Source organism: Castanea sativa, chromosome 5 (assembly GCF_040712315.1).
Source record: "Castanea sativa cultivar Marrone di Chiusa Pesio chromosome 5, ASM4071231v1".
Classification (NCBI taxonomy): Eukaryota; Viridiplantae; Streptophyta; class Magnoliopsida; order Fagales; family Fagaceae; genus Castanea; species Castanea sativa.
In genome coordinates this window covers 74,556,308-74,581,385 of record NC_134017.1, presented here as the reverse complement: position 1 = coordinate 74,581,385, position 25,078 = coordinate 74,556,308, and the positions used below count along the sequence as shown (strand labels likewise).

The following is a 25,078-nucleotide window of genomic DNA, read 5'->3' as shown; positions in this document are numbered from 1 at the left end:
ATGGTAAAAAGTTGAGGTTTAAGATAAAATTATTTAAGGGTTGAGATTAAAAGTGACTTTTACAACTTTTAATTTCAATCGTTAATGTCCTATTGTAAGGTATAATAGCCCCAACTATTGCACCGGATTCCAATCCAAAAATGCAACCGAATTTAAAGGCCAAACAGCCATGAGTATAAGTTAGGGATTTTCATGTGACAAAAATTGAGATATAGGATGATGAGTTTTAAGTAATGATATTTGAGTGATGAGTAATGAGATACCACTCACTCACCATCCAAATAGATCTTAAGCATCTCAAGTATCAAGGGGCAAAAGAAACATAAATTGAGTTTTTCTATGAGGTAAAAAAAAAAAAAAGAAAAAAAAAAAAGAGGGAATGTGAGGCTACAATTAAGTGGAGAGAGAGAGAGAGAGAGGAAATGTCAAGTTAGATATTCAATTAGGGGGGAAAGAGAGAAGATTAAGAGGGAGAGAGAGAGTAATGGAGGAGGAAGAAATGAAATGGAAAGTGAGTGAAAGAAATGACTAGCATATTACAATAAGAGACAAGCATTTCAATTATTATATAGCAAATATTTTATGGTTGCTCATATTGGAAACTTCAATATTAAAATAATTCGTTGTGGTTGTGTCTCAACTCTTGTTGTTGTATTTATGTTTAAATGTATGTTTCACATAATATTTGAAACGGTTTATTCTAAACAAAAAAGAAAAAAAAGAAAAAAGAAAAAAAAGAGAAGACTTCTTATGAATGAAATTTATTAGAAATTGAAAAAATTTGTAAGATTTATAGTTGTATATAAAAGTTTAGAATTTTATTTTAAATAGCAACTGAAATGGGAAAAAATATCTCTATTTAAATGCTTGAATTTGTTTGCTCAAATTTACTTAATCTTATAAGATGGGACCCACAATGTTAGTAATGAAGTTGAAATAACATTAACCCAAAATAACATAAGAGTGGGTGAAGTTAGTAAGTGATTAAGTAAAATAATTATTGTTGTTGATATGTTTATAAATATGCTTAAGATATATATGTTTATAAGTATGTTTACAACTATGGTTATATGTTTATAAATACTTTTATTAGCTAGTAAATTCTTTGTGTTGTGCATAAGTTTTGTAAATTCACCTTAAAGCGCATGAAAATCAGATAGTTTTGGAATTCTCCAAAGGGAATACATAACTTATAAATGGATATCACCACACTCAAGATACTTTGGGGAATTGATTCATAAAGATAGAGTGGAGTCATTACGTTAGACATTCTAATTCTGATTTAAGTTAGTTTTCACCGATTCAAAAAAAAAAAGAAAAAGTACTTTGGTATAGGAGATCTATATCGTTCCAATCATGTAGAAGGAATTGATGATCAAAAGCATTTTGTTCCTTCCAACCATATCATTCAAATAAACTGCCACTCCCAAACCCACAATAGTTATAATCAATTTGTATTTGATATTCCTTTCTCCATCACCATTAAAATTGTTTATCAGATAGCTTTGATGAAAGATAGATAGCAAAAAGGAATTAAGTTGTTCATGACCTCCAATGTCAGGAAGACGACAATGATGTTATATATTACATCTGAAGCTACCATCTTAAAGTAAAAGAGTATATGTATATACATTATGGCAAATTTTAGGAAAAGAAAAACTTGTTGAGTTTACAGTTATTGTTTTCTTACAATTTCTAGATTTCATCTGTTGGGTTAAAATCATTGTTATTGATTCCGTTCCGTTCCGGCCGGAACGGCCGGAATTTTTCGTTCCGGTATGCAAACCGGTACTGAGATACTTAACGTTCCACCTCGGGCCAAATTTCGGGCCATTCCGGCCAATTCCGGCCGAGATGTGAATTCCGGCCGGTACATGATTTGGCCTATGGAAAAAAAAAAAAAAAAATTATTATTTGATGGCTAATATTATGTTATAAATTTTGTTGGCTTATTAGTGATTAATTATTATGGGCTTATGTAATGAGTAATGACTTGTTATAAATCTTCTTATTATTTGATGTTGTATTGAAGTTTAAGACATAAGAGTTAAAACTAAATGTTTTGTATTATTTGATATTTAGTTATTGTCTTCTAAATCTTTTTATTGTGTGATGTTAAATAGATGTTATATTGATGTTTAAGACTTCAGAGTTAAGACTAAATGATTTGTATTATTTGAAATTTAGTTATTTATTTATTAGAATTGACAATTTTATGTTTTACAAGAATATATATAATTTAATTTTTAGGAACCCGAAACACCTTAAAACGGTACGCCGAAATCGGCCGGTAACGAAATATTCCATTCCACTAGACAAACCGAAACGGGGTCCGAAATGGTATTAATAACAATGGTTAAAATTGCTAAATTGGGATGCTTTATTTTTACTTAATGTTAATTTAATTCTATTTCAAGGCTAGAACATTTTGTTCAACTTTACTTCATCCTTTAAGTTGGGAACCAACAATGTTATAAGTAAAGCTGAAGAAACAAAATTTTAAAATACAGTTACCCAAAAAAAAAAAAAAAAAAAAATCAGAGTGGGTGAATTTGAAGAATTGTTTTGAGTAAAATACTTATTATAGTTGATGTGTTTATAAATAAGCTTAATATATATATTTATATATATGATTATAAGCATGTTTAAAATTAATATGGTTATGCGTTTATGAATATGTTTATAAATATGCTTTTTATTTACAATTGATATTACTCAAAAAATTGATAGGCACATTCAAATACGTTTCCATTTAGATTTTATTTTGATATAAACTCAAATTCTCACTTCCAAAATATCTAAGAATTAAAAGGAGAATAGAGTACATGTGATGGGGAACTCAAAAAACACACCACGAAAATGTATCAACTCAAAGTAGAGATACAAAAACAAAAACAAGAAAACAAAATTCATCAATCTAAAGTAGAGTTGCAAGAGAGAAGATGAAGTTTTTTTATATTGATGATTATTGGCCTAATTCTTACCACGCTAAGAGAGAACATTAAGTTCGTTCATAATGAAGATTATTGGCCTAATCCTTTTAGGATTCCATGCAACTTATAAGAGAGCTCATAATGACTACTTAGACATTGAATGCAAAATTGTTTTCCTAACGATTTAAGCTTTATAGTTATATAGTCGCACACCCACGAATTGCACAGGAATATATAATTATTTTGAGATTTGATATTATATATAATTTATTTTCTAAATTTTATTGTAAATAACTTGTTGTCCCTAAAAATTAAATAATTTTAAAAAATATTTTCCATCACTCTTTTTTACAAATATATAATTTAATAATTTTTATGTTTTTATTAATATTATTCTTTTTTGAATTGGTCTATATTCTTCTAACTATTGTTATTATGCATTATATTTTATAATTTCTTTTGGTACAACTAAAATTTTTAAGTGTTAAAATTATTATTTAAATTCTCATTATCTAAAGAAGATTATTATGATAACTAAAACTTATCATATAATTACAATAGATGGAAGGAACCCTATGTATGTATAACACAACACTACACCTTAATTCCACTGTATTTGATAATAATAATAATAATAATAATAACTAGTGTATTTGGAGGGCAAAAATCCTTTTTTGCTTTTTTTGCGCTTGGTTTTAGCAAGTGTAGACCGGTTCTTAAACTAGGTTGGGCCACCCTAGCTATAAATTTATGAGTCCATTACTCAACCCTTCTTGCAAGTTTGGGTACTGATGAAAGGGACGCATTTTGTGTTTCACTTTTTTTTTTTTCTTTCTTTTTTGAATAGCATTAACTAAGTTGTAGTGGGTTTTGTACACTGTTTACAGAACCTATAAACTTTTTTTCCAACAAAATTTTCATTAAAAATAGATCTTACGGTACTATTTACATATTTAAAAAGTTATTTTGATACAGTGTTTTCAGTTTTTAGCAAAATAAGCGTTATCCAAATACACCCTAAATATATGGGTCTCAAATCATTTGAGTTTAAGAAATTCATGGCTGAGGGCTGAGGCCCAATACCAAACTTGTCTCTTTTTATTTTTGGATTAAAAAACATTGTGTCCTGTTAAAGGGTGTTGTACAGCACCCGTTAAGAATGAATTTTATAATAGATAAATTACACGTGGCTATTTTTACTAAGGAAAGAGAAACGTTTTTGAAAAGTTAAATTTTCTATTTATAAGACAATAATACCCTTCTTCATTTTTAACTTTTCTCAACTTTTACACTCTACTATGTCTGAAGCTGCTCACTTCACTTTCTCCTTCTTGTCTCACTACTTCTCTCTCAGTCTTTCTCATGCTTCAATCCAAGAAAAAAAAAAAAAACACCACCACCAGATTTGTAACCCACCACAACCAATCCGTCTCACTCCCTCTCTCTGCTATTTTGGATTCTCTCTCTCATCTCAGCCATGGCTGAACCCTTGAGCTCCATCACCGTTTTTGGTAGTGGTGCTCACCTACGCACTGCGCCACCACCACCACTAGTAATCGTTGACCTCTCCTTTCTTTCTCTTCCTTTATTTCTACTTTTCCTTCCTCTCTATTTTTGGTTGTATCTGGGTTGTTTTGGTGACTGGGTTCAATTTGGGATGTGAAGAAGCTTGACAATATGGCTTGGGTTTGAAATTTGGGGGTGGATGTTTTGTAGATTTGGGGAAAAAAGAGAGTACAAAACCAAGTTGAAAATGTTAATAAAGGAATGGAGGAGGGAAGAACTTTCAAAGGGTATTTTGGCCATGTTGTAAAATGTGCGATTTTGTATGCTCTACTGACACTTTAATTGCTGCTTTACCATACTTTTTTCTACTCCCGAAAAGCAACAATACTTTATTAATAAAAAAAATCAATTTTAACTGGTGCTGAACAGCACCCATTAACAAAAGCCAAAAACATTATCTATCTTTGAAGCTTGGATATTTCTAAAATTCATTATTTTGAGAAAGAAATTTATTTTTTGTGTGAAGTTGTGGCGTGCCTTTGTGGTAAAACTCCTTTCCTTTTCCCTTGTGTGTGTATGTGTGTGTTTGTTTCTTAAGAGAGAGAGAGAGAGAGAGAGAGAGAGTTCATTTGTATGCCTAAGAATTTTTTTTTATTATTATTATTTTTTTATGTGAAAGCTATATTAGGCTTAAAGCAACTTTTTTTAATGAGAATTTTCTTTTGTAAGATGAACGATGTTAAAATGTTTGAAGATACAAATTAGAATCAATCAAATAAAAAAATATATGCAAATTAGATATCTAAATGATTTTTTTACTTGAGAAATATGAATGAATGAATTTAATTAGTTTAATAATTCAATACGGTAAAAGAATTCTTGGCTTAAAACTAGTAGAAAAAGTTTTACATGTAAAACTTTGTCATTTTTTCCATACCTTAGTGACGAAAGATGAATTGTTTGGCAGAAGAGAAATTTTTGCAATCAAAAGAAATAAATGACTGATAAAACACTGCGGAAGTATTTTAGATAATAAAACTAACTACTAGATAAGAAATTAATCGTTAACCTGTGCAATATTTGGGATAATCACATAAAATTAGATATATTTATATCTCTTGTGGTGGGAATTCGACTCTACTGTTCAATATTCACCACTGATTCCATCATTCTTGAGCATTCCATTACAACCATCACAAACTAACAAATACACAACAACAAATAAACTTACATAATTTGTGTCAAACAAATTGCTTTTCAGCATACATTAGCAACCCCCACCATTATATGTATTCCAATTGCATTTTTGTAATCATAGTCTCATGATCTGTTATGATCCTAGTATCCCACATGAATTAAATATAAGTTAACCATGTGTTTATTAGTTCTTGGACACCCTCCTCTTGCAAGCTAAGTTTCAAGTGTGAGTTTTGCCCATTAGTTTGTAACATGCATTGCGAGGGCATGCTTAACAGCGTTCTTCATGGTGCCGCAATGTCAAACATACCTCATGGTAGAAGAGAGTTTGAGGTTGAGGGTTGAATTGGTAAAAGTTATAAAGAGAGGAATTCACTTTTTTTTAAGGAAGAGAGATGTAGTCTGATTTCTCGGTGAGCTTAGAAGCTGTAATATTGTTGAGATTAGTATAAAGCAATGCTAGAAAGTTATTGAATAGATCTCTTTTCCCCTATTAATTTCTTTGAGTAATAGAAATGGCTGATAAGAATGAACAAAATTTTCATCTAAGATATCATTTTTGTGAACTTAAATTGCAGATGCATTGGAGCGCAGAATTTAAATTAGGAACACTGTTTAAGTATTAAGTTACTATGTGCTGAAGTTGGATACAAAGTCAATGATACAACATAAAGGCTTCCTGTGAATAAGGCAAAATGCTCAAGCTTGCTCTGTATCTGCTGCATTCCATATCCCCTCTCCATTGTCATCACATGGGAAGGAACTCAATTGAGGGCAGTCTACTTTCTCCACATAATTCAATTTTGGAAACAATTCTCGCAGTTTTGGCCACTCCATCTCTAATTTACTCAAGGACTTCAAGCGTAGACATTCAACGGCCCATGAGCGATCCACTTGATTCCCCGGAAGCGGCAGGTCAGATAGTTTTCCTCCCCTTATGTAGAGCTTCTTTAGGTTCTTCAGGTTTAAGCGCCTAAGCCAGTCAGGCATCTCCGAACCATGGAAATACTGGAGGCCTAGTTTGTGTAAATCAACAGGTTGTGATGTAGAACCTGGAGTAGTGGGCATTGATTTTTTCCGGCTAAAAAGTCTATGGATTTTTGCCAATGTTTTCAATGAGTTTTCCCTGCTCACGATTCTCTGGAATTTTGCCAATCCCACATTTGTAGTCGTGGAAGTGGCTGCATTGTAGATAGATGACCAGGCAACTGATAAAGACTGGAGCTTTCTAAATTGTGGTAATGAATTCAGCTCTTCCTCAGCTTCAGGACGTGTTCTATCTACGTGAATGCTCAACTTCCTCAAATGTTGCAATCTTGCCAAATCAGCTAGCTTACAATAGAGGCCAATGGGACTCTCTTTACCAATCACAAACCCTTTTAGGATTTGAAGTGCTAAGAGAGAAGCAAGTCCCTTGGGCATGTGACTAATCAGGAAACACTCAGACATGTCTAAGTGTGTCAGCTGCTTGAGTGAGCCTATTCCATCAGGAAGTTTCTCTAAATTATCACAGCCACTAAGGTTCAATATCCTTAGATTACTGAGCTTGCAAATTGAATTTGGAAGCTCAGTAATTCCAGAGATTCCCCTAAGGCTAAAGTACCTAAGCTCTTTCATTTTCTTCAAACCTTTCAAGAACTCAGTGTTCTCTACTTCAACAAGTTGCTTAGCAGAGGCCTTCCACCTTCCCAGCTGTAGAACTTTTAACTTCTTCATCTTTGAAAATCTGTCCACCCTGAAACTAAGATAAGGCTCGTTTACATTAAACAATGTTTCAATCTCTTCTCGCGGCAAATAATGATAAATATAAGTCAAATTGTGAAGCGAAGACCCTTCTTCAGTTTTCACTAGGCACACCCTCGGACAGGAAGAGAAATCAGCATTGGGATTTCCCTTTGAATCAAAACTGGCAAATTCATTTTTCTCCGCTAGCTTAATTATGGCAGCACGAATTGAAGGATGCATCTCGCAATTTTCTGAGTTCTGTCTGAGCTTTTGTTGAACAGGCTCAATGATGCCGTTCTTGATGAAGTTTTTGAAGTAGTCATTACCAGTCTCCTCTGCAGTCTTACCATCGCTATTCGGTGAGTCTATAAATCCCTCGCCAACCCACCAATGGATCAAAACTTTCTTCTTTATGGTTGCCATTTCAGGGAACACAGAGAAACAATGCAAACACTTCTTTTGTGTATCATCTAGACAATCGTACTCCTCCTAAATTCTTATCAAAGTTGAGCTCTTGGTGATCTTTTGATTATCGATGTTTACCTCTGGCTGCTTGTCTGGTCTAATGGACGAGCCGGAACGTTGAAGGCTCAAACTATCTGAAGAGAGTTGTGGGGATGACCAAATTTGGTTCTTTAACATTGAAACAACATCCTTGGTTCTCTTCAGTTTCTTGATTCTGGGGGAATTTGCTAGCGCTTCTTCCGTTCTTTCTCTGAAGGCATCGTCCAGACGTTGGAGAATCAATCTTTGAATTTCTTTATCAACGCGGTCTGCTGAATCCCTTAGTTTATGACAGGCTTTGTTGATGTAGTCGAGCTCCTTCTGGATCTCCTCAACCATTAAACGCGAACCATTGCAATTGGAGTCGTCCTCCTCCTCATCTCTTTCGGTCCTGCTGGTGTTGTCTCGGGTTCCATTCATATCTTCTGGAGGAAGGAGTTGCTTCAACTTTGATAAATGGCATTGAAATTCCGGCATGACCACATCGTTGAACACATGGAAGGGTGTCTTTTTACCAGAGTTTAAGTATGCAAGAAGATCAAGTGATACGTAAGGCGACTCAAATGAAGAAGTAGAAGAGATGTGTCTTGACATGGTTAATGTTGACAAATAGGTATGGCAATTTGAGTAGATAAGCAAAATAGCGAGCTAACAAACTCTTATGGATAATGAGCTAAGAAGAGATGGAACAATCAAATCAGGTAAATGAAGAGAAAATAAATGAGCCAAGAGCCTTTCACTTCATTGGGAGGAAAGATGGACGACACTATATATAAGCCAGCAAGTTTGACTGAATGGCAATTATGAAGACAAAAATGACCCAGGATCATTTGACTGAAGAGAAGAAATGACGTGGAAAGAGACTAAGAGATGTTTGGTGGAATAGTTCGAAATGAGATTTTTGTAATTTTTTTAAATACATATGGGTGAAAAAGTGTATAAAAATATGTGTAATGTTGTTTAAAATGTAAAAATATGAGTTTGAAATGGGAAAACAAACAAACCCTAAGAGTAGGTTTGTTTGGAAGTGAAAATAGGGTGGATGGAAAATTTTGGAAAGAAAATAAGATAAATTTTTTTTTGAGTATGCTTGGTTAGGTGAGGGGAAAGAAAATAAATAATGGGGTCCAAGTGTTTTCTTCCCAGACCCACCAAAAACTGAATAAGGATAAATTTTTTCTTAATTAACAAAAATACCCGATTGCACATTGTTTAAGTTGTATTTATTTTTTATTCTTTTTAGCTGGGTAGGACGTTGCCCTTTTTTTTTCTTCTTCTTCTTTTTCTTTTTTTCCTAGCAGCAACATTGTTTCTTCTTTTTTTGAGATATTATTTTTATTTTTTAATAAATTTGGATGATTGCTCTTCTTTTGTGGTTATTTGTCACTTTTTTGTTTTAATTAAGCATCATTCTTTAATAAGGGTATATGAGTAAATTTATTTAAATTCATTTTTTCTATCTTTCTACTTTTTTACCCTCAATCAAACAAAATAAATAAATAAATAAATTTTTTCTATTATCTTATTTTTCTATTTTTCCACTATTTTCTATCTTCTTACTTTTTCATCTTTCCAACCATGAATATGAAGAATAAGGGTTTCTATTCAATATCATTATTGACCAACCACGAAAGGACAAGGGTAGTAGAAGTAAAACTAGCCTATTAGATCAAGAAAAGTTGAATAATGCTAGTACCACATATGCAACAATTATCGTGGCAACCTGGGATTTATAGGGAAAAAAAGGAAGTGATACTGACAAACATCAAATCACAGTAGAATAACAGTAATAAAGTGTGTGTTTGTGCGTAATATTTTTATAATATTTTCACAATAAATTACAAGTGGTTAATTATTATTAGTTCAAATTTAAATCTAACACAAAAATGACTTTTTTACCCCAACAATAACAACCAGTACCAACTTATCACTTAAAATTTATTATAAAAATGTTATGGACGTATCATTTCTCAATTTAAAATCTCTAAAGAAATGAGTCACCTCATATCGACATGTTGAAATGGCAGGTCAAAATCAACCCTTTTTTCATTCAGCCAAAAAAAAAAAATCAACCCTTTTCTCGAAGAGATATTTTTTTCTCCTTATGTTTTGTACCCTTTTATTTTTCTTTTTTCTTTTTCTCTTTTCAATTCTTCTTCTCAAATACACTAATAAATTCTTTTTTTCATGAGGTCAAGGCTTGAAAGTTTTAGTTTAGTGAACCTTAGACGGTCTATACTTAAGAATTTTTTTATTATTTATTTTTGAGTATTACTGTTTATTAATTTCTTTCCTTATTTGTATTGAAGGGAAGAAAAAAGAAATTGTTAACAAGTTTTTCAATGTTTTTTTGGTATGTGAAAAAGAAAATAAGTGTCATTTGGGTTTGACCAAACCCCAAACGAGGTAAGGATCATAAGCTCTGCAACACATTTAGGAAGACACGTTCTTGACCTGAATTCAATCAACCTAACCTGTTTGTCGAGCAAAAATAAATTAAAAGTAGAATGTCCATAAGGAAAACTCAGAGAAATTTTTTGAAAAAATGGGTTTTGGCAAATGTTTAGTTGGCTATTTTTTAATTAAAATTAATGTGAGACCCACACGTCCTTTGAGGAGGGTCCAAATTGGAACACATTTTTTTTTTTTTTTGTGAAGAGATAAACATCATGTAGTTACTTGGCCAAAACCATTTAAGGAGTGAATGAGAAATTTACTTCTATAATGCTCACTTGAACATTTTTTTTATTATTGTTTTGAGAATCACTGAACAGGGCTTAAAGTGGTAAAATCTATGAGTCCAGATGGGAAAGAAATTAGACATTTTATAAATTATATACTTATGGGCATGGGTTCATGTGTGCTATGCAATATTAAATAATTAATATTTATTATATTTTTAAGTGTCTATTTAGTGAGTAATATTTATTTTATAAAGTTGTGATTTATAACTATTTTGTGTTGGCTTTAATTCCGTGCCAAATTTAATTGTAATTTTATTCAATTTTTTATACCCAGTATTTATTGTGGGATTAAATTGTAAGGGTTGTGTGATAAAGAGAGAGTGTGAAGATTCAAGCATTTGAAGACAGAAGAGTTTTTGCGGGTAGCTCGTGACTAAGAATCCCGCGAAGTGAAGCATGTGTCTTGCACATGACTGGAATGCGAAGAGTCATGACAGATAGTGACAGCTGGTTTTTCCGAGTGTCTCGCGGGTAAGGTATTCCTACAAGATACTCGCAAAGTAGTCTGTTTTGCTATTTTGTTCTATCTGCTCCACTACATCCTTTTACACACTATATATATCATCATTATCCACATATTAAGTAGAAAGCTTTTTAGAAAAGAAAACCCTAGCCTCAAACCCTTGAGAGTATGAGATTGTCATACCCACAATTCTATACACTATTCATTGTGGTTTTCCTCTACTCCTACTTCTCCATTTCTAAATCTTTGAGAGGTTGATAACCCAAATACTTACCACATCCATACTGAGTGTCCAATGAGTTTTTTGGTGCTACTGGGAATCATTGGAAGAAGCCAAGTTTTGGCGGATGCAATTGGGTGCCCATTGCGAGATCCGGAAAGTTAGACAAGACACGGTTCCGAGAAACCTTGTTAGAGTAGGAATTTGGAGGGCTTAGATGCATTGGGTAAACTAAGCTTGGAGGGTTTTTTGCTATTCGTGTATCCCAACTTATTGCCTAGTGGATCGATTTACCACTTGGAGGGCGGTGGAGAGGTTTTTCGCCGAGTTCTTTAGTTTCCTCTTCGATAACACATCGGTGTGTTATCTTGTGTTTGCATCTCTCTTCCCTACTCTTTTAGCTTTCATTTTATTGTTGTGTTTTAATGAATATGGCTTAGAGTAGTTTTTTTGTTTGTTCGCTCGCATTTACTCTATTCTGCACTTAGTTTAAGTTAGAGTAAAATCAACCAAGCCATAATCTTTTAATTTAGGGTCTAAATAGCTCTTGTGTTTTTAACACAAATCGGAGCTTTCATATTTATTATTATAGAACAATGTGTCTATTTATGTGGCACTATAATAAATAGTAGTGAGCCCCTCATTTATCATATATGTTAGTTTTAGTTTTTGCACTTCACATTTGTAGTCAAAGAGATAAAAAGAGACACAATTTTGGTCATCATAGAATTTAGATTGTTGTGCTTATTTTGTTTGTTATAATCATTGTATCTAAGGAGAAAGATGTCCAAGAGTCTCAAAGTACCGATTATGATAGGTAAAATTTGTGTTAAGAAGATTATGTCAAGCACAAACCTTGATCAGAATTGCATAATTTATTCTTTATGCATCCTATATGTGAGTAATTTATTTTATAGATTTCTTTATATTGGTTTATGTACAGATTCCTTTATTTCTTGTTTACATCATTTGCTTGTGTGTTTTATGATAAATTTGTTTGTATTTTTGTTTACTAATCACAAAAATAAATACTATTTTGCCATATGACCAACAAAAATAATTTGCTTAAAATTTTATTGATAATTGATTTCAATTTCATTTCACTACTTGGAGTTGGAGACCAATTTTAAATGCTCCATTAATTTAAGTTCTTACACTTGGAAATCTCCTTTTTCGCCAAAATTCACATGGCTCATTTTAATACATGTGGCCATGTGTGTTCATGAAGCTTTTTTTTTTTTTAATATATATAATAAATCCATGATTTATGGGAAAATACTTAGATAGTCCCTGAATATTGCTTTAAACTTCAAAAAATAAAAGGAATTTGGTATCAAATGATACCATGTCAATGATATCAAAATTCAATAAATGTGAGAAATATCTGCAATTGAAAAATATATGTTAATAGGTAGTTAGTTTGCAAACATATTTCTTGTTTATTCAATTTTGATACGAATGTTATGGTATCATTTGATACAAAATACTTTTTCCTCACGAATGAAATCGGTTCATAATGGGTCCCACATGTGGGGCACACACTCATTATGCGAGCTCGAGCAATACTCCGAGGCTATTCAAATAGGGAAATGCTAACGAATGCTCTTAGGGTATTGGTTAATAATCTATTTTAAAAAAGTTTTTATGGGAAAAGAAAATAAAGCAATTAATGTATTGACAACTTTTTTCATTTCCCATAAAAGTGATGTCAAAATTTTTCTAAAATGGATTGTTAATCAATGCCCTAAGGGCATTTATTATCATGACCCATCTAAATATATATTGACATTTATGGCATAAGTGTTGGTCATATACTTTTTATTTTTTTGTATTTACCATCAAGCTAGATGTCGAAGTAGAATAATAGATTAGGGTTGGAGTAGATTAGAAATCTAGAGCCCATTTGTTTAGAGATATTTAGGGCATGTTTGATACATGTGTTTAAATACATGTTTTTAATTTTTAAACAAAATTACATGTATTTTCACACATTTTTTTATTAACACGTATTTCTAAAAAAATTAAAAAATTTTATTTAAACACATGTACCAAACAGACCTTTAATATTGTTGTTTAAATATTGTGAAAATATATATAAGTTAAAATATATTATAAAAATATATATTTCAGTGTTCAAATATTGACTATTCCTATACCAAACACCTCCTATTTTTCGTTGAGAGGTGAGCATTTTTACCATGCTTTTGATTGTCCATGCGGAGGGTTTTGTCTTTTTATGAATCTCCATATTAAGGTTTGAGGATAAAATCGTGAAAAAACATTATCGAGTATGAATACTCGAGTTTCGATGCGATTCAAGAAAGGTGAAGTTACTCTCTGTCCTTCCTATTTATGAGGGGAGCCCGCCACCAAGAAACATTCAAAGTCTTTCTTAAAGAACAGTGATTACTTTCTTATTATTATTAGCTGGAGCTAGTGATTGTGAACCCACTTGGCAATTACCAATAAATAATTGTCTTTGGGGTTGGGGGCTGACTATTCTTGTCGCAGACATAATCATATTCAAATCGTATTAAACAAATACTGTATTGATATGTGGATCGTCAAACTAAAGACGACAGAGTTACTAGCTGTTTAGTAAACAAATTAATATGAACGAGACTGCATAACCCAACCAGTTTTGTATACTCTTGAGTCAATCGTGCTCGGTTAACTAAACGTGTTTTGACTAAGGCAAGAGAGAGAGAGAGAGAGAGAGAGAGAGAGAGAGAGAGGGGGAAGTTCAAAAAGAGTTGACAGAAATATTTGACTGGAATTTTTAGCTCAACTAGTCCCAAAATTTGATTTTTGATTTTTTTTAATGAAAAATGAAAGTAATAGATAAGACTTAGTTAGTCTTAACTTATTTCTAAAAGAGAAATGATATATTCATAACATTTTTACAATATTTTTTACAACAAATTTTAAGTGGCAGGTTATTACTGGTTGTTTTTGTTAGGGCAAAAAAAGTAATTTTAGTGTTAAGTTAAAATTTGAACCAATAACAACTAATCACTTGTGATTTATTATAAAAATGTTGTGAAAATGTTATGGACATAGCATCTCTCTTTCTAAAATGATGTGATTATTTTCTACAAAATATAGTTAATACAATATATTAGATTTTCTAAATTATGTGTTTTTTAAATTTTGTAAGTTTTTTTTTGGCATAAATGTACTTTTAGTCCCTAGATTTTGCATTTTTTCCATTTTGGTCCCTGCATTTTCATTTCACCACTTTTAGTCCCTAAATCAATTAACGCATTCTATTTTGGTCTTACTCACTTAACAAAAATTGTTGATGTAGTAAATTGAGTGCACTGTTGGCACATTAAATGCTAACGTGACCAATAAAATAATATTAAAAATGTAACGTCAGCATAAAATAATGATTAAAAAGACACAAGCATCCACATCAACTTTTGATTTTGAAAATTAATTTATATATTTTAACAAAATAAAAAAATGAAAAAAAAAAAAACAAAATTAGAACCTAAAATACATGAAGTTAGATTTGCCATCCTCTTCATCAAAAGGACAGAAGAGCACAAACCCAAAAAAAATCATACAAACCCAGAAAATCAAACATAAGAACACAAAAAAATCAAACCCAGAAAAATCATAAATGAATATTGTACAAACAAAACCAATCCGTTTATGTATATATACATAAACCAAATTATCCAAAACAAAATCAATCCACGTATACCAACACAAACCCAACTCAACCATACCAAAACAAAGTAAAATTAAAATTAAAATAAGAACACAAAACCTGATTAAACATAAGAACACAAACTCAGATTTTCTAGGATTTTCTTACCCTTTCTTGTCAACCAAACACAAACACAAACTGATCTCCAACAAGAACACCAAAACATCTCAAACCTAGCAATCAACGATCAATAAACCCACCCCACGACCCACTCCAACAACAAACCCACCCTTCGACCCACCACTGGACCTAATCGACCACTGCTTCACAACCATCAACCACCACCACTGATTTTTGTTTCACAACTACCACTACACCGATCACAGCCTCTCTTTAAACCCAAATCAAAACTATGGAAGGTTGTGAAGAGGGGAGGAAACAAGGAGGGGCGAGCAGAAAGAGGAATCGGGGAGGGAAAGACACTAGTCTAAGACAAAGAGACCCACTGAGAGAGAAAGACATCGATTTGAGCCACACACAGAGAGAGCAAAGCACCGATCTCAGTGAGGAGCTTGAGGCATTTAGGTTTGGGTTTGGGTTTGAGCAAAATCTAGAGATAAAGAAAATGGGTCAGTCAGAGAAAGAAAAAAAAGCACCACAACCAGTTGTGGTGGTGGCGATGGCGATGAGCAAGGAGGTAGAGCTCGAAGTTTTTGGCCATGAACATGTTTTGGAAGAGAGAGATCTCCGTTTTTTAGAAGAGAGAGAGGAAGCTTTGAATTTTGGAAGAGAGAGGAAGCTTGGAGAATGTTTTAGAAGGGTTAGGGGAACCGATTTTGATAAGGAAGTTTTGGGTTGAAGTTTTTTCTGGATTTGTGTTCATGTGATTGAATATTTTGGTTTTGTTTTCTTTCTTGTTTATGTTTAAGATGAGACCAGATTTGAATTCATGTGTATTTTAGGTTCTAATTTTTTTTTCATTTTTTATTTTGTTAAAATAGATAAATTAATTATCAAAATCATAAGTTGATGTGGATGCTTATGTCTCTTTTTTCATCATTATTTTGTGTTGACCTAGCATTTTTAATATTATTTTATCGGCCACGTCAGCATTTAATGTGCCAACAGTGTATTCCGTTTGCCACATCAGCAATTTCTGTTAAGTGAGTAACGATAAGGACCAAAATGGAATGCATTAATTGATTTAGAGACTAAAAGTGATGAAATGAAAATGTAGGGACCAAAATGGAAAAGATGCAAAATGTAGGGACTAAAAGTGCATTTACACCTTTTTTTATTCTTTTTTTTTTTAGGAAACATAATAAATTTTACATTCAATTATTATATAAGCCTATAAGGTAATATGTATTGACATTTATGCGAGTCCCTACACTCATTATGCGAGTCCGAGCAATATTCCAGGCTATCTAAATATATATTGACATTTATGGCGTAAGTGTTGGTTGTGTACTCTTTTTTTTTTTTTTTGTACTTACCCTTGAGCTAGATGTTGAAGTAGAATAATATATTTGGGTCTAATAAGGATAATGTAGCACACCATCATGATAATGATAAGGCTCATCATTTAGATAGAGATAAAGGCAAATTGTATAATGATAAGGCTCATCATTCAGATAGAGATAAAGGCAAATTGTAATCCGCTATGTAAACTATCTCTTATGTGTTTGTAATTATCAATTGTAACAAACCATTCTATATATACTACCACTTCTTCCCTTTCCTCTTCTACCTCACTATCAGCCACTCCCGCTACTCCCAATTTTTCTCTAGTCAACTTTCAATCCTTGGTGATTGTCAAACTCACCAAAGATAATTATATTCTCTGGCGTGCCCAAGTTACTCCTTATGTACGTGGTCAGCAACTATTTGGCCATGTTGATGGCACCATTATTACTCCCTCAAAATTCATTACTGCAATTGCACCATCTTCCACTACTCCAGTGCAGATTGAGAATCCAGCTTATAGTCAATGGTTTCAAAAGGATCAAGTCATCCTTAGCATTCTAATGTCTTCTCTGTCTGAAGGCATTTTAAGTCAAGTCATCAATTGCACCACCTTTTAAAAGGTCTGGTCTAGATTAGAGAGAATGTTCTCATCCACGTCCACTGCTCGAATGATGCATCTACACTCCCAATTGTCTTCCATAACAAAAGGCAACTCCTCTATCACGGAGTATTTTCAAAAGGTCAAGACACTTGGTAATAACCTTGCTGCAATTGGGCAACCACTTCCAGCCTATGAGATAGCCTCCTCCCTGTTCAATGGTCTTAATTCTTCCTATGATCCACTCATGGCCTCTATCTCAACTCACGTGGATCCCCAGACCTTGGAAGACATTTATAGTCACCTACTTAGTTTTGAACTTCGTCTTGAGCAACACATTACTACTGTTGAATTTACAGTGGGCTCAGCCAACATGGCCACTCGCAATGACAGTTCTCGCGGCTGTAATAATGGTCACAATTCCAATTAGCAGCTCAGCAAGCTGCTTCAGGTCGAGGTAAAAGCCGTAATCGTGGTTGTGGCTCATCTTTCTCCTCTGACCCTCATCTAACTTGTCAATTATGCAGCAAAACAAGTCATATTGCGACCAAATGTATTCATCGCTTGACATCTCCTACCAAGGTTTGTCTCCTAATATGTCAGCTTACTTTAGAGCTCCTCAAAATGCTATCGATATGAATTGGTACCCCCACACCAGCTCTAAAAATCACTTGACCAATGATCTTCAGAACCTCAATCTTCATTCTAAACCTTATAATGGTCATGATAACATTTTAGTTAGTGATGGGACAGGTTTGCGTATCTCTAACATTGGTTCTTCTACCATTACTTATCATACATCCTCTTTTTATTTACGCAATTTACTTCATGTCCTTGCCATTAAGAAGAACTTAATTTCAGTGAGCCAATTCACTCTTGATAATGATGTATTTATTGAATTTCATGCTGGTTATTTTGTTGTGAAGGACAAGGCAATGGGGACCATCCTTCTCCAAGGCAAGACTACAGATGGGCTATACTATTTTCCCTTTGCTAAACAACTTTCCAGATCTCTTCAAAGCTTCCTTTGCTACCGTGTCCCTTTTGAAGGATAACACTATTGTCTTGGCCATCCATCATATCACACTGTTCAACAAATTCTATCCAAGCACAACCTTCGAGTCTCCTCCGACAAGGAACCTACTTCTTGCATCGCTTGTCAACAAGGCAAAAGCCATAGACTTCCATTTAATTCATCTGAGTCTAAGTCTACTTTTCCCTTAGAATTAATTTTTTCCGATGTATAGGACCATCTCTTGTACTCTCAACTAGGGGAAATAAATATTATGTTTCTTTTATTGATCATTATAGTCGTTATGTTTGGTTGTTTCCTATCTCAAATAAATTTGACGTGCCTTCCATTTTTTGCGCTTTTCAAAATATGGTTGAACAAATATTTGATAGAAAAATAATAGTTGTCCAAACTGATTGGGGTGGTGAGTTTCGTTCTCTCCATAAATTCTTTGCCACAAAAGGAATCCAACATCGTGTGACTTGCCCCCACACATCTCAACAAAATGGTATTGTTGAAAGGTGACATCACAACATAGTTGAGATCGGTTTTTCCTTGTTATCTCATAGTTCTGTCCCTCTCAAACATTGGGATAATGCTTTTCTTAGCTACTTATCTTCTCAATCATCTTCCTACACAACCTTTAGTATCCCTCTCTCCATTTGAACAACTTTTTGGCAAAGCTCTAATTACTCCCTATTACGCATTTTTGGTTTTGCTTGCTATCCGTTTCTTTGACCTTTTAACCAACATAAACTTGATTACCAATCCAAACTTGTGTATTTCTTGGCATCAATAACCTTCATCGTGGATATAAATGTCTTGACCCTACCACTAGCAGAATCTTCATCTCTCATCATGTAGTCTTTGATGAAACTGTCTTTCCATTCTCCTTACAAAATTTGTCTCCTAATCAGTCTCCCTGAAACACTGTTCCTCTTCCACTTCCACTACATGTATCAAATCCTTCTTAACCCTCTTCTTCAACACCCCATCCATCCTTTCCCCCAACTATATCTCCCTCCACTTCTCAATCCTCTCAAATACCTCTATCTCATACTAATCCTTGCCCATCTTCAAGTCTGCCACAAAGGGGTATTCCATTGCTGCCTTGCCAACATCAAATGACTACTCGCTCACAAAAACAACATCTTCAATAAAGATGCTAAGTGGTGACATGCTATGGATGTTGAGTTCTCCGCCCTCATGAAAAATGATACCTGGTCTCTTGTTCCTAGGCGGGTAAACATGAACATTGTAGGTTGCCACCGGGTTTATAAGATCAAAAGAAAAGTTGACGGTACCTTGGAACGTTACAAAGCTCGGCTTGTTGCCAAAGGATACCACCAACAACAAGGTATTAATTTTGCAGACACTTTTAGTCCTGTAATCAAGCCCACTACCATTTGATTGGTACTCAGCCATGCTATTTCTCAAGGTTGGACCTCACGGCAAATTGACATCCAAAATGCGTTCTTTCATGGAAAGCTTCCAGAAGTTATTTACATGAGCCAACCACAAGGCTACATCCATCCACAGTACCCAAATAATGTGTATCAGCTCCATAAAGAATTGTATGGCCTCAAGCAAGCCCCTCGTGCTTGGTATTCTAGACTTAGTGAAAAACTCATGTCTCTTGGTTTCAAACACTCAAACACAAACACTTTACTCTTACATTTTTCAATGTAATGCCATCACCATATTTATCCTTATATATGTTGACGACATCATTATCATTGGTTCATTCAACTTAGTCATTGACTCTATTATTCAATCTCTCAGCCATGAATTTGCTGTTAAAGACCTTGGGTCACTTAGCTACTTTCTTGACATTGAGCTCTTGCTGCACAAAGATGGTCTTTTCCTAACTCAGCACTAATAAATCTAAACCTTCTCAAACGCACCAAAATGGCCAATGAGTCATTCACAATCAACAAAGTATGTCAATTCATGCATCATCCCACTAATATTCATTGGAGTACATAATCCGATACCTCAAAGACACCATTAACTATGGTCTTTATCTTCAACCCAGTTATTCCACTCAATTGTGGATATGCTTTGACGTAGATTGGGCTGGTTGCACAAATGATTGCAAGTCCACTAGTGGCTATTGCATCTACTTTGGTCACAATCTGGTTTAATGAAACTCAAGAAAGCAAAAAACTGTCACAAGGTCGAGTATGGAGGCAGAGTATTGGGCGGTTGCAAATGCTACTACAAAAGTCCTATGGGTTAAGCTACTTCTCAATGAATTGGGCATCTACGTCAGAATGGGTCTAGTGTTGTGGTGTGACAATGTGGGTGCTACCTACTTGATTGCGAATCCTATCTTTCATGCATGAACAAAGCACATTGAAATTGATTTTCATTTTGTTAGAGAACAAATTCAAAATGGGTTTCTACAAGTGCAATTTCTATCAAGCAAGGATCAAATTGCAGACATTCTGACGAAACCTCTTGTCTCCACCAGGTTTCATACACTACAAACCAAGCTCAACGTTCTATTACTGCGATTTCACTTGTGGGGGGATGATAAAGATAATGCAACACACCATCATGATAATGATGAGGCTCATCATTCAAATAGAGATAAAGGAAAATTATATAATGATAAGGCTCATCATTCAAATAGAGATAAAGGCAAATTGTATAATGACAAGGCTCATCATTCAGATAGAGATATAGGAAAATTATAATCTACTATGTAAAATGTAGGATTAAGATAGCTTGACTCTAGTTAATTAATTTAATTACCCAAGTTGATTATTTAAGTTCAATTGCATGCAAAATGTGAAAGCACTAACAAATCACCAAAAATATTGGGATCCGTGCAAAGGGTTAGTCACAAATTGGAGGTTTATGCATCAAAAGAAAGAAGGCTGCTACAAGGTCAAGTCCAATTGGGTATTGAAGCAAAGGTTCAACTGTAGGTTAGTATTTCAAGATAGGCTAGGGTAGTTGGCAAGATTCCTTATACTTGTAACCACATGATTGTTGATTAATAGAATCTTGGGAGTGGTAACCTTAAAATCACCTGGTAGAGTTTTTTCCTTGCAAGGTTTTCCCCATTTGTCAACAAATCACCTTGTCTAATTTATTTTCTATTGCACTCCAACAACTTGAAGAGATGTTGTTGGCTGCAAAGTTCTTCACTTTATCAACAATGAAGATTTGGAAGCACTCGGTTACAAAGCCCTATGACATACAAACGTAGTAGCTTCACATAGAGAAAATAAGTTTCTAGGGTTGTGAGAAAAGAAACTCTAAACAAATACACAAAACTAGGCCAAATTTCAGATTTGGAAATTCTAAAATCATAATTCTCGGATAGATCAAACTTCTATCGAGCTTCACATTAAGTCTTGATAATAGACATCTGTCGAGCTATCTGTCGAGACTTGATAAACAACTTTTCTTCACTTTTTTCTTGGACCAATCTTCATGTCTTTAATACTTGACTTCAACAGCATGTTTCTTGAAATACTAAACCCATCTTAGATCTACCCAATTACAAGTAAAGTGCATTTTGTCAAAGGATTAACCAATTACAAAAAATATGACCTAACAATCTCCCCCTTTGGCAATTCTTGACAAAGCCACAAAAAGCAATTATGAGAGAAGTTTAACACAACTATCCCATAATATACAAAAGTACATGAGTCTAACCCTAACACGAACACTTGAAAAACTTTGCAAGAAGAAAGATCATGGTATGGTAGACTTGTAACTTGTATTAATTGAAACACTTAAACAAGATTCATCAAGGTATCAAGTGTGAAACATAGTCAAGTTGTATACAAGAAGAAACATGTGTATAAAAATAGAAAAGAAACAACACATGTGAGACAAAGGTGAAGAAAAACATACATCATCTTATATATATATATATATATATATATATATATATATATATATATATATCAAAGAAGTACAATGTATGTAATAAAAGTGGTTACAAGACCATGGTACATGTAATGAAAAATATATCAAAACCTCACTACATCTCTCAAAAACACTCTCCCCATGTCTAATATATCCTAGCTAGTTCTCCCTCAACATCGAAACTACTCTCATCTACCAAACTATTCTCCCTTTTTGTCACGAGTGACAAAGGGTGTATCACTGAGAGGTCATCATCTCATCATCACACTCAGAGCCAGAAGTATTATCATCATCATCATCTCCACCATTCAAAGAAGAAGACTCCTTAGCATGCACCGTTAAAGGTAAGGGCGCAAAACCACCAAGATGAGTGATGCGATCGATTCTAGTGTTTGTCTAACACATCTCATCGAATAGCTAGTCTAGACGACTATCAAAATCAGCACGCATGTGTTAAAACTGCTCCATGATGTCAGCAAGGGTGACAGCAGCCCGAGATGAGGAAGAAGGGGTAGAAGAGGAAGAGGGTTGAGAGAAAGGGGCTGTAGGATCTGCTAGGGCTGCATCTGTAGGCTCCACATGCAGCCGCTTTATAGCAAGCTGCGCTGCACTCTACTGAATAGAATCCTTACTAATGGCACCCATGACATAGAAGCGAGGAGTGGGAGGGATAGTAACGTGCATGTGGATGAGGATACGCGTGGTAGTCGAAGGAAAGATGAGCTTATCACGTGTAGCTATGTCGCCATAGCAATCTATAATAGACTCTATCATGTGTGATGGAATGTCTATAGAGAGACTTTCCATGAAGGAAAGAAGGAAATGAGCACGAGGCCCGGTGATAGTGTTATAGTGAGACCGCGGAGTTAGTACAAAGGTCATCATCATATTAAAGATCCGTGGACCCTTAGTGAACTTGGTTGTGGAGAAATTAAGGGTACCTCCCAACAACATGACCTTCTCACAGAAGATTGAGACCAACTCGTCTCTAGAGATGGAAGAGAGATGAGTATGACTAGGGTAATCCGTGGAGTTAGTACAAAGGTCATCACCATATGTAGTACCTCAGAAATGAAGTCCGGGGTGACTACAATACGTGAACCGCGGAATATCGTAGTAAATCGAGGTACAAAGGTGTCGATGGCGTGCATATTGGAGTAAAACTCCTATATGAACACGTCGGGACAACTTGAGAGTTTCTCACATAGAAAAGCCCATCCCCGAGAGCTAATAGCATTGAGTAGAGGAATGTTTGGGAAATCAAATAGAAGGACTTGGCGTTCCAAGTGAATCACCTGGTTAGACCAAGGTTGATAGAATTAACAAGTTCTTAAACCCAAGTTGTTAATTAGATTTATTATGAATAAACCTTATTAAAACAAATAAACATCAATATCATGCACAACGGAAAAATAAGTAAGACAAGATATGATGACCCAGGAAAACCAATGAAATAAACTAGTTTCACAGTAAAAAACTTAGGGGAAAACCTTCCTCAAAAGCAATCCACTATAGTAAATATAAGTTTTAGATCTAGTACAAAACCTTGTCCATAGACACCACAATTCTCATAGATGAACTTAGAGCAGAAACTTTTTACCGCTTCAAAAAACCTTTGAACTCTTCAATATATGAACGCCACCCTTTTGCACAAATCTTAGTACGTGACTAACCACTGATGCACGGATCCTAGTACGTGACTAACTCCAGCAACTTAAAGAAGATGTTGTTTGCTGCAAAATTCTTCACTTCATCAACAATGAAGATCAAGAAATACGTGGTTACAAAACCCTAAGGCGCAAAAAATGCAGTAACTTCTTAAAGAGAGAATAAGACACTTAGTCACTTTGAATATGTTCTCTATGTTTTTTATTTTGTAACTGCCTCTAAAATAAGCCTTATATATGTTTAGGGTTGTGAGAAAAGAAGCCCTTCACATATACATCAGCTTGGGCCGAAAATCAGATCTAGAAATTATGATTTCGTAAGTCTCGATAGATTTTCGATCTGTCAAGCTTCTGTCGAGCTTCGTTCATTAAATCTTGATAGATACGTTCCTGTCGAGCTTCTGTTGAGCTTCCATCCAACTTTAATGAACATCTTTTCTTTACTTGTTTATTGGTTCAATCTTCATGGCTTTAACACTTGACTTAAACAACATGTTTCTTGAAATCTTAAACCATCCTAGATCTACCCAATTACAATAAAAGTGTGTTTTGTCAAAGGATTAGCCAATATACAATAACATATGTCTCTAACAATATCCATATATGTCCTGGCAATCTCCCCCTTTGACAATCCGTGACAAAACCACAACAAATAAATGAAGTATGAGAGAAGTCTTAAATTACTAAACTTATAAACACTTGTTAAATACAATAAAATCTAATCCTAACACAAACTCTTGAAAAACTTTGCAAAAAGAGAGTTCAAGACATGATAGATTTTGACAACCTATATTTCTGAAACACTTCAAACAAAACTCATCAAGGTATTTTAGTGTGAAACAAAAATAAAAGATTGCATACATAAAAAAAAACATGTGTATAAGGAGAGAAAAGAAACAACACATGGAGAGATTAGTGAAGAAGACATCCATCATCATATAAATATCAAAGATAAGCACAATGTATGTAAAAATAGTTACAAGACCGGTGTACAAGAAGTTAAAAGAATCTCTTAAAATAAAAAGGAGGTAAATACTCCCCCTAATAAGATGAAACACAACTCCCTCTTACAGAGGCATGTATTTCTCCACCTAACATGTAGAATCTTAAAAAGAAACCACATATTCTCCCCCTTGTCATGATTAACAAAGGGTACAGGAAGCTATAAAGCTTCATCTGAGAAATATAAGGATGATCATGGGGGCACAAGGAATTCATATAAATGCATGAATGTAATAAAATAAGATGTTATGGATGACAAGATAATAGAAAGATGCAAAATATGTGAAAAACAATGCATGCAAGAGGATCTTGATAGATCGAGCAGCTATCGAGTAGAAGCCAACCTCAATGGATCGAGAATTTGTCAAGAATTTATTAGTCAAATAGAAAGTTTCTCGATGGATCGAGACGCTGTTGAGAAGCTATCAAGACAAAGTCCAGAAAGCTCGATGGATCCAGATTGCGTTGACTTCTGTTGAGAAAAGAAGAAAGAAGGGCTC

The 25,078-nt window shown here is 34.0% G+C and overlaps 1 protein-coding gene across 1 annotated transcript; it reads right to left on the bottom strand.

Annotated features, from left to right (window-relative positions):
• Positions 1-6,335: 6,335 nt before the first annotated feature.
• Positions 6,336-7,784, bottom strand: LOC142635801 (disease resistance RPP13-like protein 4). The gene has a single exon (XM_075809883.1). The coding sequence runs from the start codon at positions 7,782-7,784 to the stop codon at positions 6,336-6,338; it is 1,449 nt and encodes a 482-aa protein (XP_075665998.1).
• Between the last annotated feature and the right edge of the window lie 17,294 nt (positions 7,785-25,078).

What these genes read in the sequence shown, in the direction of transcription:
- LOC142635801 (XM_075809883.1), bottom strand. Translation starts at nt 7,784, where the DNA reads ATGGCAACCATAAAGAAGAAAGTTTTGATCCATTGGTGGGTTGGCGAG.